This window comes from Triticum dicoccoides, chromosome 5B (assembly GCF_002162155.2).
Source record: "Triticum dicoccoides isolate Atlit2015 ecotype Zavitan chromosome 5B, WEW_v2.0, whole genome shotgun sequence".
In the NCBI taxonomy this organism is placed as follows: Eukaryota; Viridiplantae; Streptophyta; class Magnoliopsida; order Poales; family Poaceae; genus Triticum; species Triticum dicoccoides.
The window spans coordinates 630,041,832-630,056,226 of record NC_041389.1 but is presented as its reverse complement, the minus strand read 5'-3'; the positions used below and the strand labels follow the sequence as shown (position 1 = coordinate 630,056,226).

Sequence of the window (14,395 nt, the reverse complement as noted above, 5' to 3'; positions counted from 1 at the left end):
GAACAAGGCCCCAGTGCCTGAAGTTGCTGCTGAGGAAGATGATGAAGGACAAGTCCTAAGGAAGCTCAAACCCAAGATTCCAGACCACAACGATGCTCATCCAGTGGCTGAGAATATGAAGCTGAGGAAGGATGCAAGGCTCAGGCAGTGGAGATTGTCTGATCCATACGCAATCAGGAGAAGAACTGCTATAGATTACAGGTTCCACACTAAGGAGTAGCAGGACTTCTATGAGACTGTGTTGTTGGATAAGAAGCCCATAGTCTGTGACATGAGGTGGGTAGACTGGAAATTCATAAAGGAAAATGAGGATCACTACCCAGGAGTATATGACAGCTTTAAGGCTTGTGGAATTGATGAGTTTGTTGGACAGAAGTTCACAAACTGGAATGATGAGCTAGTTATGCAATTCTACTCCACTGCTCATTTTTATCCTGATGGCAGAATTGGCTGGATGTCTGAAGGTACAAGGTACCAATCAACTATTGAGGAATGGTCCAATCTGATTAATGCCCCAGAGGAGAAGGAAGATGAATGGGATGTCTACTCCAAGAATAAGAAGGATCACAATTCCATGTCCCATATGTACAAGGAGATCCTAGACAAGGCCCTTGAAACTTTCAAGTTTGGGTCTGTCCACTTTCTTCTGTCAGGGCTGCCAACAATCAACTGGATTCTTAGGCACACTCTTTTGCCCAAGTCAGGTGACCACAACATGATCAGAGGGCATGTAATTAATATGATTCACATTTTTGATGTGCCACAGAGATTCAAGGTCATGAGCCTCATAGTTGAGACTATCAAGAGGACAGCAGTAGACCAAAAGAGAAGTTGCGGGTATGCCCCACAAATCCAGGAGCTGATCAACTCAAAGATGGGCACATGCAAATATCTGTTGGATAAGGAACACTTTGTTCTCTGTCAAGATTTTGAGGACAATCAAGTTGTCATGAATGAGAATGAACCATCATCAGTGCAAGCTCAAGAGAAGAAGGAGAAAGCAAAGAAGGAGAAGGCTGCCAAGATGCCAACTCTAGAGGAGGCATCTGAATACTTTTTGAAGAGAAAGCAGGACCAACTTGGATACTTGATAGCATCAACTCTGAGGATTGAGAAGGGGTTGGACACCCTAACTCAAAACCAGGAGAGCCTGGAAAGAATCATGGAACAAAAATTCTATGATTTAGATGTCAGAGTAACTGAGATTCAGTCAGTTGTGGAGCAGCTACAGGATGACATGCAAGAGAGGAAGGGAAGGACAACTAGTGATGCATTTGCCAGAGTGCCTCGAGCTCAGAGATCAGCTGCAGAGCCAGTGACAGACACCAGAGCCACTTCATCTGCACCAGCTACAGCTCCAATGCAACCAGCTCCAGCACCAACTCCTTCAGCTCCATCCACATCAACTGAAGTCTTCGTCCAAGGAGCCATCTCTACACCACCAACTGAAGACCAAGCCTGAGAGACGATATAGTACTATGCATTTTCTAGGAACTTTTTGGTAACTTGTTGCCAAAGGGGGAGAAAAATGTATAGATCATAGGCTTCGAGAGAGAGAGAGTTTGCTTTTGTTCTCTCTTGTCTTCTTGGTTGAACTTTATTTGCTTTTGCTTGCTTGAGATACTATGCTATTATCTGTGAGACATTGATGATCATGTGCTTGATCATAAGCTACACTTATGCTTGTTAGATGATATTATCTTATTTATCCTTATATGATCATTCACTTTGCTTGGTGATGAGTGCATGTATTCAATCTTTATTATTTTGAGCGCTCCACCAAGATGTATGTGACATGGAAGAGTAACCCATGAGCCTAATTCCTTGTGCATTTGCAGCCAAAGCAAATCTTAAACCATGCACAAATTTAGGGGGAGCTCTTGCTTATCACATACTTCTCAAAGCGACGATGTTTTTCAATCCTATTATCATTTGTCGAAGCTTTGATTTATATGTTGTCATCAATTACCAAAAAGGGGGATATTGAAAGTGAAAATATCCCTAGGTGGTTTTGGTAATTCATATCAACATATAGCTCATTGAGCTAATACTATTCCAAGACAAATATTTCAGGAAAGCTCAATGAATGGCATGGCATGGATGATGAAAGTGGATCCCTCAAAATATTAAGGACAAAAGGATTGGCACAAGCTCAAAAGCTCAAGACTCTACATTTTATATTTTAGTGATCCAAGATCACATTGAGTCTATAGGAAAAGCCAATACTATCAAGGAGGGATGAGGTGTTGCTTAATGAGCTTCTTGCTTCAAGTGCTTAGTGATATGCTCCAAAAACCCTCAACTACTTTCTCATATCCACATATGACCTAAACCTAAAGTCAAAATCGGTCCCACCGATTCTTTCTATCCGGCGCCACCGAGTTCAGATGTCATAGTCACTGCCACAAACCCTAGGCAAATCGGTCTCACCGATAGGGATCTCGGTCTCACCGAGATGGGATTGTAATCTCTCTGTTTCCCTTCGTAACGTTTCGGTCTAACCGAAGTGAGCGATCGGTCCCACCGAGATTGCAATGTAAACTCTCTGTTTCCCTTTCGTAACATTTCGGTCTCACCAAAAAGAGCGAATCGGTCCCACCGAGTTTACCTGACCAACTCTCTGGTTAGCTAATTACCAAAATCGGTCTCACCGAGTTTGTGTAATCGGTCTCACCGAGATTACGTTATGCCCTAACCCTAACCATATCGGTCCCACCAAGTTGCATGTCGGTCCCACCGAAAACCCTAACGGTCACTAGGTTTACTGAATCGGTCCGACCGAGTTTGTTGATTCGGTCCCACCGAGATTGGTAAATTGTGTGTAACGGTTAGATTTTGTGTGGAGGCTATATATACCCCTCCACCTCCTCTTCATTCGTGGAGAGAGCCATCAGAACAAACCTACACTTCCAACTTACCATTTCTGAGAGAGAACTACCTACTCATGTGTTGAGGCCAAGATATTCCATTCCTACCATATGAATCTTGATCTCTAGCCTTCCCCAAGTTGCTTTCCACTCAAATCTTCTTCCACCAGATCCAAATCCTATGAGAGAGAGTTGAGTGTTGGGGAGACTATCATTTGAAGCACAAGAGCAAGGAGTTCATCATCAACGCACCATTTGTTACTTCTTGGAGAGTGGTGTCTCCTGGATTGGCTAGGTGTCACTTGGGAGCCTCCGACAAGATTGTGGAGTTGAACCAAGGAGTTTGTAAGGGCAAGGAGATCGCCTACTTCGTGAAGATCTACCGCTAGTGAGGCAAGTCCTTCATTGGCGACGGCCATGGTGGGATAGACAAGGTTGCTTCTTCATGGACCCTTCTTGGGTGGAGCCCTCCGTGGACTCGCGCAACCGTTACCCTTCGTGGGTTGAAGTCTCCATCAACGTGGATGTACGATAGCACCACCTATCAGAACCACGACAAAAACATTCGTGTCTCCAATTGCTTTTGAAATCTCCAAACCCTTCCCTTTACATTCTTGCAAGTTGCATGCTTTAGTTTCCGCTACTCATATACTCTTTGCATGCTTGCTTGAATTGTGTGAAGATTGCTTGACTTATGCAAAGATAGCTAAAATCTGCCAAAGTCTAAAATTGGGAAAAGATTAAGTTTTTAATTGGTCAAGTAGTCTAATCACCCCCCCCCCCCTCTAGACATACTTCAAGGTCCTATACTTGGGTTGTGGGTTATCAAGATCAACAGCTAGTTCTATCTCAACATCTTTTTTTTGAGAGTACGCAAATTGCGTACCATAGCTTTATAGAAGGAGAGAAAAATAGAACATGACATCTACCCCTCGTTGCGAACAACGAACGTAGCACAACAACACATCCGGCTATCCTCAGGACAGCCACACACGACATCACAACTACAACACGGAAAGGCCTGCCCAAAACCGAAACACCTCGCCGCGTCTTGATCAACACCGAACACCTCCGAAGAACAGCAACTCCAGCTTCCTTTGGATTCATCCACGACAACCATATATAGCGCTGGAGGAGAGCGGTCAGGGCCACGACGAACACCGGAGGAGCGCCAACAGGAAGCTCAGTATCCTAGCATGATGCTCCCAACAGAGAAACAACGTCGCAGCCGCCGCCAACATGCCGCTCCAGAGGACCAAGGCTTTCGCCCGGAGACAACTGCCAACACCAATCACGAGGGAGATGGCGACACACTCAACATCGCCTCCAGAGAGGGGAACGACACCCGTGGGTGCCATCGACGCCGGCCGGCCAAAAACCGGACATGATTTTCATCCGTGACATTGCGCATCTCCACTTCGACGAGGTGGCAGCACCGTTCCTGAAGCCTCGCACCGCCGTCACCGAAGCAAATCTGTCGAAGCCGCCAAGCCGAGGTCCCACACCACCCGCACTGCCGAGAGAGCATGAACCAGACCTCCACCAACATCGCCATCGAGGAGCAACCACAACCTCCAAGCAGAGCAAAAGCCAGATCCGCTCCAACGGCCTTCATCGACACCAAGAGACTGCCGCCAGATTGGATCTGGCCCGCCCCTCCAACCTCACTCCGGCGCCAACTCCACCGGGGCATCGCCGCGATCCCTCACATGGAGGCGGCCGGACGCCCGCTGCACGCCAGGACACCTTCCTGGCAGGGCCATCTCGGCGCCGCCGCCCCCATGGCTGATCCAACGCCGCCGCCACCGCCGATGCTGGCACTCCACCTACAGCCACCAACCAGAAGCGCTCCTCGCCAGGATCTGGCGAAAGCCCTCGCCTTGCCCCCGTTGTGCCTCCAACCGAACAGCAAGCCCGAGCGCCGCCCGCGAGAAGAAGCGCAAGACCACGTCCGCGCCTTGCACACGCTTCGCCATGCCACGCGCGCCAAGACCGAACGCCGCCGGCCTCCGCGCCGCCCGCCGGACATAGCAACCCCGGGCGAAGGAGGTGCGTCGGGGCGCGCCGCCCTAGCCCGCACGCGCGCCGCGACCGACCAACTCGCCGCGCAGCCCTGCTCCAACTCCTGCCTGCGCGCCCCCACTGGCCACGACGCGCCGGCCTCCGAGCACCGCCGCCAGACGAGGAAGGAAGCCCCCCGCGGCCTCTACTCCAGGCGAGCGCGAGCAGATCCCGCCGCCGCGGCACCGCGCGGGCTTTGCCCGGCGGCGGCGGCGGGAAGGGAAGAGAGAGGGGGGGGTCAAGGGCCGGCGGCTAGGGTTTGAGCACCCGGGTCGCCCGCGGGGGAGCGACACGGGGCCGGGCCGAAAAGTGGGCTGTTATGTTCCTGCAACGTTCTATCTCAACATCATTGTCTGGTTCTTTGTTATTTTGTTGAGTATCTTCATGAACCTCATCATTATCTTTTTCATTGTTAGAAGGTGAGTGTTCATTACCAGATTGAGTTTCAGCATCAGAGATAGAAACTTCATTATCATTATCAGGAGGTTTTTCTATTTCAGGTTCACTAGAGGCATGCAAAGTCCTGTCATTTTTCTTTTCTTTTTCTTTTTAGAAGGACTAGGTGCATCAATGTTAATTCTTTGAGAGTCTTGTTCAATTCTCTTTGGGTGTCCCTCAGGGTAAAGTGGTCCCTGAGTCATTTTACCTCCTCTAGTTGCTACTCTAACAGCAAAGTCACTTATATTATTGTTCATTTTATCAAGTAACTCTCTTTGAGATTTAGCAACTTGTTCTAACTGAGTTTGAACCATAGAGGCATGCTTTCCTACACCTCTAACATCATTGGAAATTCTAAATAGCAAGTCACTTAAGCGAGCAATCATATCATAGTTGTATTTCAATTGTTTCATAGCATTTGCATTGAAGTGATCTTGCTCTCTAATGTAATTGTCAAACTCATAAGGGCATTGACTAGGGTGTTTATTATGAGTAGAAGGATCGATATAGTTGACTAGAGGGGGGGTGAATAGGCAACTAACAATTTTAGCTTTTCTTTACCAAATTAAACTTTGCATCAAAGTAGGTTGTCTAGATATGCAACTAGGTGAGCAACCTATATGATGCAACAAAAACAAGCACGCAAGCAAGCAAGGGATACAACACAATATAAGCTTGCACAAGTAAAGGTGAGAGATAACCAAGAGTGGAGCCGGTGGAGACGAGGGTGTGTTACCAAGGTTCCTTCCTTTGAGAGGAAGTACGTCTCCGTTGGAGGGGTGTGGAGGCACAATGCTCCCCAAGAAGCCACTAGTTCTAGTAGGTGTTTCAAGATTTTCAGTTTCAAGCTCATCATCAGTTTCAACAATATTATGCTATCTTACTCTAACAATTTGTTCATCAAGAAATTCACCTAATGACACATTATCATCAAGCAAGGTACTAGCATCATCATGAGTAGCATTCATAGCAGAAGTAGTATCATCAATATCATGTTGTCTTACTCTCCCTGATTTTTTTCTGGAAATATATGATTTTATAGCATCTGTTTCAGGGTCTGTGGGGCCACCAGGTGGGGACAACCCACCTAGGCATGCTTGGAGGGGGTGGCGCACCCTGCTGGGTTGTGCCCACCCAAGTGCCCCCCCTCCCCCCTCCGGTGGTTCTTGGCTCCAGAAATTCTCTTTTATTGTATAAAAAATCCTCATAAAGTTTCGTTCCATTCCGAGAACTTTTATTTCTGCACAAAAACAACACCATGGTAGTTCTGCTGAAAACAACGTCAGTCCGGGTTAGTTTCATTCAAATCATGCAAATTAGAGTCCAAAACAAGAGGAAAAGCGTTAGGAAAAATAGATACGACGGAGACGTATCAGTGCGCCTAGCCCAACAAGGACAAGGCGCCTACCCTCAGCCCATGCTAGCCCTTGGGTCATGGTGGACCCACTTGTGGACTTCCGGACCCCTCCGAAACCTTCTAGAAGCTTCACGGTACAATACCGAAAAAACTGCACTTTTTTCGGAACCCAAAATATGACTTCCCATATATAAATCTTTACCTCTCGATCATTCCGAGACTCCTTGTGACGTCCATGATCTCATCCAGGACTCCGAACAACACTCGGTTACCAATCATCAAATATCCCAATACTACTCTAGCGTCAATGAACGTTAGGCGTGCGACCCTGCGGGTTCGGGAATCATGTAGTCATGACCCAGACACCTCTCCAGTCAATAACCAATAGCGGGACCTGGATGCCCATATTGATTCCTACATATTCCATGAAGATCTTTTATCGGTTGAACCACGATGTCAAGGATTCGTTTAATCCCGTATGCAATTCCCTTTGTCCGGCGATATGTTACTTGCCCGAGATTCGATCGTCGGTATCTTCATACCTAGTTCAATCTCGTTATCGACAAGTCTCTTTACTCGTTATGTAATACAAGATCCCGTGACTAACTCATTAGTCACATTGCTTGCAATCTCTTTAAGATGTTGTATTACCGAGAGGGCACAGACATATCTCTCCGTAATACAGAGTGACAAATCCCAGTCTTGATCCATGCCAACCCAACAGATACCTTCGAAGATACCTATAGAGCTTCTTTATGACCACCCAGTTACGAAGTGACGTTTGATAGCACACAAGGTATTCCTCCGGTATCCGGGTGTTGCATGATCTCATGGTCGAAGGAACAGATACTTGACATGAAGAAAGCTATAGCAAATAACTTAAACGATCTGATGCTAAGCTTACGGTTGGGTCTACTCCATCACATCATTATCCTAATGATGTGATCCCGTTATCAAATGACAACTAATATATATGGTTAGGAAACCTTAACTATCTTTGATCAACGAGCTAGTCTAGTAGAGGCTTACTAGGGACATGGTATAGTTTATGTGTTCACACACGTATTTAAGTTTTCGGTCAATACAATTCTAGCATGAACAAACATTTATCACGAATGGGAAATATGATAATAATTATTTTATTATTGCCTCTAGGGCATATTTCCAACATGAGCAACTCGGATAGGGGGTGGCAGCACCGAGGGCGTGCCTTCTGCAGCGTGATGTTGTGAGCTTTACGGGCATCTAAGGGCCCGGTCGGGCCTGGGATGCTCCTGTTGTCCCGTCCGGTCGGTTACCATCGTTGATGGTGAGGTTGGGCCCTCCCGCGTGCCGATGGTGCTGTTGCCCCTAGTCTCGGCTCCTCTTCTTCGTTGTGCAGGCCCCCTTTCGCGATGTCGTGGTGAGACAGCGTAGGAAGCATCAAGACCGTGTTGGCGCAGGGTGGCAGACAGTTTGGTGACGAGCTCCGAAGCGGCCGATGTGAAGGTTGGGATTGAGAGAAATCTGTGTCGGCCTAGCCGACACCGGCGCGATGGTGCCTGAGGGTGCTGCCGGACCTTCCTGGAGGGCGTCGGGGGCTACCCTTCCTCTCTCCTAGCTGCGTACCAGGGGAAACCCTTGGCAGCAGCGTCATCATTGCCGCGTCCCTTCTTGAGGTGTTGATTGGTACCGGCTCTTCGGAGTCTAGGAGCTTGGTGGAAGATCCCCGGTGGGCACAACGGTCGCGTGGCTTCTTCATTTTTGTTGATCCACCGTTGTGGGCATTTGTTTCTTCTGTATTTTCACTTTTGTTTCTTTTGGGCATGTCTGTGCTGCTTCCGCCCCATATCTATCGTTGGTTGTATCGGTGATGGTTGATTTGCAATACAAAGTGGGGGAAATCCTATTTCGACAACTCTTATTTATCTTTTAACTTCTCTATCCGTTTAAGAGATCGGCTAAGTGCGTTTGCCTCTCATATATCAATAATGCTAGACGTACGGACTTTATTTACAGGTTTGTACGGGCTAGGGATTGTGCGCTCTTCTAATTGCGCCCCCCCCCCCTACTATTTTCACCAGTGGGCCCGCGTCCCTTAATCAATCCCCGCCAATCATCGCTAAGCAGCCTGTAAATCCCCCGTAGAAATCCTCATATATACTCCCTCCGTCCCAAAATGTAAAAATATTTTTAACACTAGCATAGTGTCAAAAACGTTCCTATATTCTGGGACAGAGGGTGTACTTCGTTAGAGGTTTTTAAGAGATCGGTTAGAGATGAACTTATGAGAGGGCGTATTTGCAGGTTGTATGCAAGTGAGAATAAACTCTCTGGCTTTCACATGCTCTTCTTCTCCCACCTTTGGTGTGTTCCTGCCCAGGTTCGTGAAATAACCCTGCAGGCGAGACAAAAACAAAGCCATTTCATCAGATCCCAGCCAAGTACATCACGCACCCACGAGCACGACCAGGCACGCACGGCAGAAGCGATGGGCGTCGTCTCGGCGGTGGCGGACGCGGTGGTCGTCCTCTTCTCCCTCACCATCGCGGTGGGGGTCCCGCTCATCGACGCGCAGGCCGTCCTCTCGCACGACGCCTACCCGGCGCAGCTGCGGGACCTCAAGCGCTGGTACGCCGCCGAGTTCGACGACTACCTCATGGCCCACCCGCCGCCCTTCTTCCGCGGCCTCTTGTGCCTCGAGCTCGCCTTCCTCTGGCCGCTCTCCGTCGCCACCGTCTACGGCGTCCTCGCCCGCCGCCGATGGGCCGCCACCACCTCCCTCATGGTCGGCGTCACCACCCTCACCTCCCTGGTAACCCCCATCCCTCGCCCCCTCCCCGCTCTATTCCCCGTCCACGATTTATCGAGAGCATGTCGGTCTGCGATTTATAAATGTGCCGCCTATCCTTCGGATCTGCAAAATCAGAGGTCAACTCCACAGTAACCCAATCACTCCGCGTCTCAGCAGAGCATTTCTAGATGTATGTTCATGACAAGTTAGAGACAATAATCTGGATCTGCCTATTTCATGTGAATGAATGATCTGATCCGATGCATGGCCGTTTAAGCTTTCTTACTTGGCAATTGAATAGATCAGCATCTCTAAATTTTCAGTGTCGCCAGATTCAGTCAATCACTACCATATCACTATGGTGATTATCTTGGCTTCGCTCCTAATAGTGATTGCAATTGTTTCAGTCGGCAATATTTGGCGAGATGCTGGGCTCAGGGAAGGCAACGACGAAGCTGCTTCAGATGTATGTTCCATACGCCGTGTTTGCTGTCATTGCCATCCTGCGCGGTCTCTGCTCATGCTCGGCGCCGGCGTCGCCGGCATCTTCTGCTCGGAAGAAGAGGGTCTAGATTTGATTTGCATTTCTGACATTTTTCATCGATAAAACATTCAAGTTTCACTAGGTGTAAGATGCTTTCTTCTGAGGCTGTACCGTCCAACCTATCATTCAACACCCAGTGGAAATGGAATGTCCATACTGCCATTGTTAAATTTTGTTCACAATTTGAAAAAGATTGTACTGCATCTGTTCTACTTCTATGATAGATCATGTTCAAGAGAGCATCTGGTTTGCCATAATTATTTATTTTATTTATAGCAATATATACCTGGCGACTTGCTGTGGGATTTCAAGCAATATTTGGCTTGTCTATATCAGAAGATAAACAACAACGAAGACATATATCAACTCTTCATTAGCCATACACTAGCTAATATATAAGCTGCTAGGTTTGTGAAGTTGTCCATCTTACAGCTTGGTTTATGAAAACAAGTCTCTTGTTGTCGAGCAAATAAATTTGAACTTACACGAGTAAATTTGTGTCATTGCTGTTATGAACCTATACAAGGTAGGAATTAATGTTGTAATAAACTTATGATGAACATTCGTAATGTGAGGAAATTTAGGTACGAATTCCTTAGTGGGGAACACATGATACAGCACAAAGCCTCCGAAAGTAAGCAAACAAGTACAGTTGCCTAAAATACATGGTAATAAGGGGTACATTATACATAGACACAACAGGATACGGTACATCGAAATCATCCAGATACAATCACTGCAGATACAGGTGCTATATACTGGGTACTCTTCTATTTATTTCTCATACTGATACTGACAATGCCAATACACGAGCTAGCAGAAACACTGCAGTTCGTTAGACCGACAGTAGCTAGCAGAAATAACTGATACCAAATAGAATCCTCCCGAAAGCTGAACTAAACACGGCAATGACGAAAATAAGACCGACACCAAGATAATATGGTAGCATCATCACCAAAGGCGGCAGTGATCTACTCGACTGACTGATCATGGCCGACATGGGCATATATATACACATATATATAACAACAGGCTTGCTGGTAAGGATTCTCGGGGCTGCTCGGCGATGGGCTACTGTCCAGATTTTGTGTTCTTCAAGTGGAGCTAGTCCATCTTCTGAGCCAACAAGTTCATGTCATCTGGAACCACAAGGTTGCTGGCCTCCTCGCCGAGCCCCCCTTCATGCAGTAGGTCCTCCCAGAAATCATCATTTAGCTCTCCACTGGGCCTGCCTCTCAGTTGCTCCGAACGGCTGGAAGCGACACTCTGCTGCACCTCAGCCCCCTTTGTATCGACGGACGAGCTTTCAAGATCGGATATGACACCGTTCACGAGCGAGTCCACTGGCTCTTGCTGCTCAAACATTACTTGTGACCCTTGCTCCAGAGTAGAGCCATTGCCCATGCTATCGACAGCTTCAGGTCCCTGGTCGATGCGGCGCCGCCTTTTATTTGACATGGCATCTTCGAGCTCCTTCCTCATCTCACTCTGAGAGATCAGCTGGCGTATGAACACGGGATTCTGCATGACTCGCGCCAAGAACGACATCATCTGCTGTTGCTTCTGCTCGGTTCCTTGCAGCCTCTTTTCCATGGCTTGCAGACCTGACCTTGTGTTCTGTTGCTCCTGCCTGAGCTTCACCACTTCAGCCATCAAGAGCTGCTTGTCCCTTTTCAGCTGATCTATCTCCACGTCATGTCCAAAGTTCCCCACCTCAAGGTAGGAGCCAAGAGAATGCTGATTCTGAGACCCGTGTGTAGGTTTTCGGCGCTTAATATTTCTGAGAAGGTGCCTCTGCCCTCGCAAGAACCCCTCATTTGCAAATTCCCACCTGTCAGGGTCTACCTTTCTGAAGCCCTGCCAAAGGAGATAACAACCATGTCGGAAATCGGATAATAAAATAAGGCAAAAAGAAGGTATATCCAACAGTAAATTAACCATTCAGAATTTAGATAAACAACAGTGGCAAAGAGAGAGAGAGAGTGTGTGGAGAAGATGAGCCTGTAAGAATATCTAATTTACCTCTTTATGACAAGTTTCAGTTCTCATGATACATTTTTCAGTTTGCTGGTTTCAGTTCTTCACTTTATTTGTCAACTTTCCTCTTCATCTTCATCCTTTAATATTGTATGAACCGGAAGCTTACTCAAGGCAAGATGAAGTATCAATAGGAAGATTTTACTCACTTCATACATTTTACAGTTTGCTGATTTCAGTTCTTCACTTTATTTGTCAACTTTGCTCTTCATCTTCATCCTTTAGTATTGTATGAACTGGAAGCTTACTCAAGGCAAAATGAAGTATCAATTGGAAGATTTTACTCAAGGCAAACAAATGAAGTATCAACTGGAAGATTTTACTCAAGGCAAACAAATGAAGTATCAACTGGAAGATTTTACTCAAGGCAAACAAATGAAGTATCAACTGGAAGATTTTACTGAAAAGAACACGCGATAGCCTAACTAGAATGTGTTACACCTACTCGGAGCTAACATCATCGTGAAGCATTCAGCTGGCGACTGCACACATACTCTCAAAGACTTATAACTTATAAGGTCAATAAAACTACTACCCACAGATTAACTCATAGCCCAAATCTCGTAAAATCTGAAGGTTCTCCTGGAAATGCAACAATCATCCTGTAAAATCTGGTCTTCCAACACCCGCAAGTTTCTAGGATAAGAGAATAATGATAAAAGAATAACCCAGAGTCCCACACTATCGGCAATGCTACCACAGGCAGCACAGATACTAGTATACCAAACTTCCTCTTTTACTCTTTCTGATCTCTTGGCCAAACTATCAAATGCTACTACGGGCAACACAGACACTAGCATAACAAACTTCCACTTTTACTCTTTCTGATCAGATCTTTTGGCCAAAATATCAAGGCTTTCAATTTTGTCCGTCTTCAATTTCACAATACAACTATTTTAGGCTTTTCGCCTATTTTCAATTTTATCATGTGCTTGTAAATTCCAAATTGTACTCAACTAATTCTGTAGGCTTGGGATTTGACTCAAGCACTTGCAACTTTTGTTAATTCGAGGATTTTTATAACCGCTGCCTAAAATGAAAAACAGCACACACGAACTACCAGCTGGCTGTAAGGTTATCATATGCTTGTACATTTCAAGTTGATCCGATTCTTCCATTGGCTGGCCAGCCAGGATCGGTGCTGGACAGCAGAACGGCTGGCCCGTCGCGGCCTACAGCACCACCCCAGATGCCTCCTCTGCGACCAAGCGCCGGAGACCATCCAGCACCTGTTCCCGACCTGCCCATTCGCACAGCAAGCCTGGCATGCCATCCTGGACTGGACACGCATTCCAGCACAGCCACCACACAATGAGCCCTCACTTACAGACTGATGGCAGCGAACGAAGGATGAGACACCGCACGCGCTGCGCAAAGGACTGCAGTCCATAGCCATGCTCGTACCTTGGATGATCTGGAAGCAGCGGAATGAATGTGTCTTCGAAAACGCCCGACCATCGATAGAAGCATTAGTGGATAGGATTAAAACGGAAGCCAAATGTTGGGCACAAGCCGGGGCAAAGGGGCTCAGGGTAGTCCTGCCCACATCCTGGGATGTTCACTGATTGAGAGCGCAACCAAACCCCAGCCTCCTAGGAGGATTGTACTATCCCTTCTCTTCAATGCAATGAAACGCAAAGATCTTTGCGTTTTCTCGGAAAAAAAAAGTTGATATCAACTGGCTCTGCAGGTATGAAAATAATTGTGGTTGCCATAATTCGAGGATTTTTATGGATCGTTGCATAAAACGAAAACATCACATGAACTAGTACCAAGTATCTGCTATCATCCTATTGGTTATTTCTTCTTAAGTACATAAGGTGAAGATGTGTGTGATATCTTGCAGGATAACTTGAGTGAAGTTAAAACAACATCCATAAAGATGGAGGTATATAGGGAGCAGGAGCAGAGCATGTGTCTATATGAGTACTTTGTTGTTAATGGTAGCTAGAATTTGAACTATTAAACTGCATTCGCATTGGACCTCCTGTTCGCCCCCAAAGTCCCCCTAGGCGCAATGCCACTGTGACCTCCCAAACCACTAGGGCTGTCAATCACCCCCTAATTAGCCTGATCTATAAATCTATAGCCGTTCCCCTGCCACACCTTGTGAACTGCAGCCAACAAGCGGTGGATCAGAGGCCAGGGCTGTGAAAATGAGGCGAAATTGGATATATAAAAATTTCAGTAATCCCAGGGTGAGCAGATACTCCAGTACTTTTAGTAATCCCAAGCTGTACTCACTCCTTAACTCTTGTGGTTTACTAGCAAGTGGCATCAAGCAATCGATTTAGGCGTAAATGGCCCAAAGCAAAGCA

General features: G+C 46.8%; 2 protein-coding genes across 2 annotated transcripts in view; one reads left to right on the top strand and one right to left on the bottom strand.

Annotated features, from left to right (window-relative positions):
* Positions 1-9,036: 9,036 nt before the first annotated feature.
* Positions 9,037-10,297, top strand: LOC119312183 (sigma intracellular receptor 2-like). The gene is made up of 2 exons (XM_037587919.1): positions 9,037-9,517; positions 9,904-10,297. The coding sequence occupies exons 1-2, from the start codon at positions 9,047-9,049 to the stop codon at positions 10,066-10,068; spliced, it is 636 nt and encodes a 211-aa protein (XP_037443816.1). The 5' UTR covers positions 9,037-9,046; the 3' UTR covers positions 10,069-10,297.
* A 374-nt stretch (positions 10,298-10,671) lies between these two features.
* The window catches only part of LOC119312181 (heat stress transcription factor A-2e-like), a 4,921-nt gene continuing 1,197 nt past the window's right edge, over positions 10,672-14,395 (bottom strand). The window contains exon 2 of the mRNA XM_037587917.1: positions 10,672-11,897. Within this exon, the coding sequence (XP_037443814.1) occupies positions 11,145-11,897 (753 nt within the window). The 3' untranslated portion in view covers positions 10,672-11,144. The remainder of the gene's footprint in view (positions 11,898-14,395) is intronic.

Bases quoted from the DNA above. Each gene is read 5' to 3' on its own strand.
- LOC119312183 (XM_037587919.1), top strand. From the start codon at position 9,047: ATGCTCTTCTTCTCCCACCTTTGGTGTGTTCCTGCCCAGGTTCGTGAA. The intron at 9,518-9,903 runs GTAACCCCCATC...CAATTGTTTCAG, and splicing joins TCACCACCCTCACCTCCCTG to TCGGCAATATTTGGCGAGAT.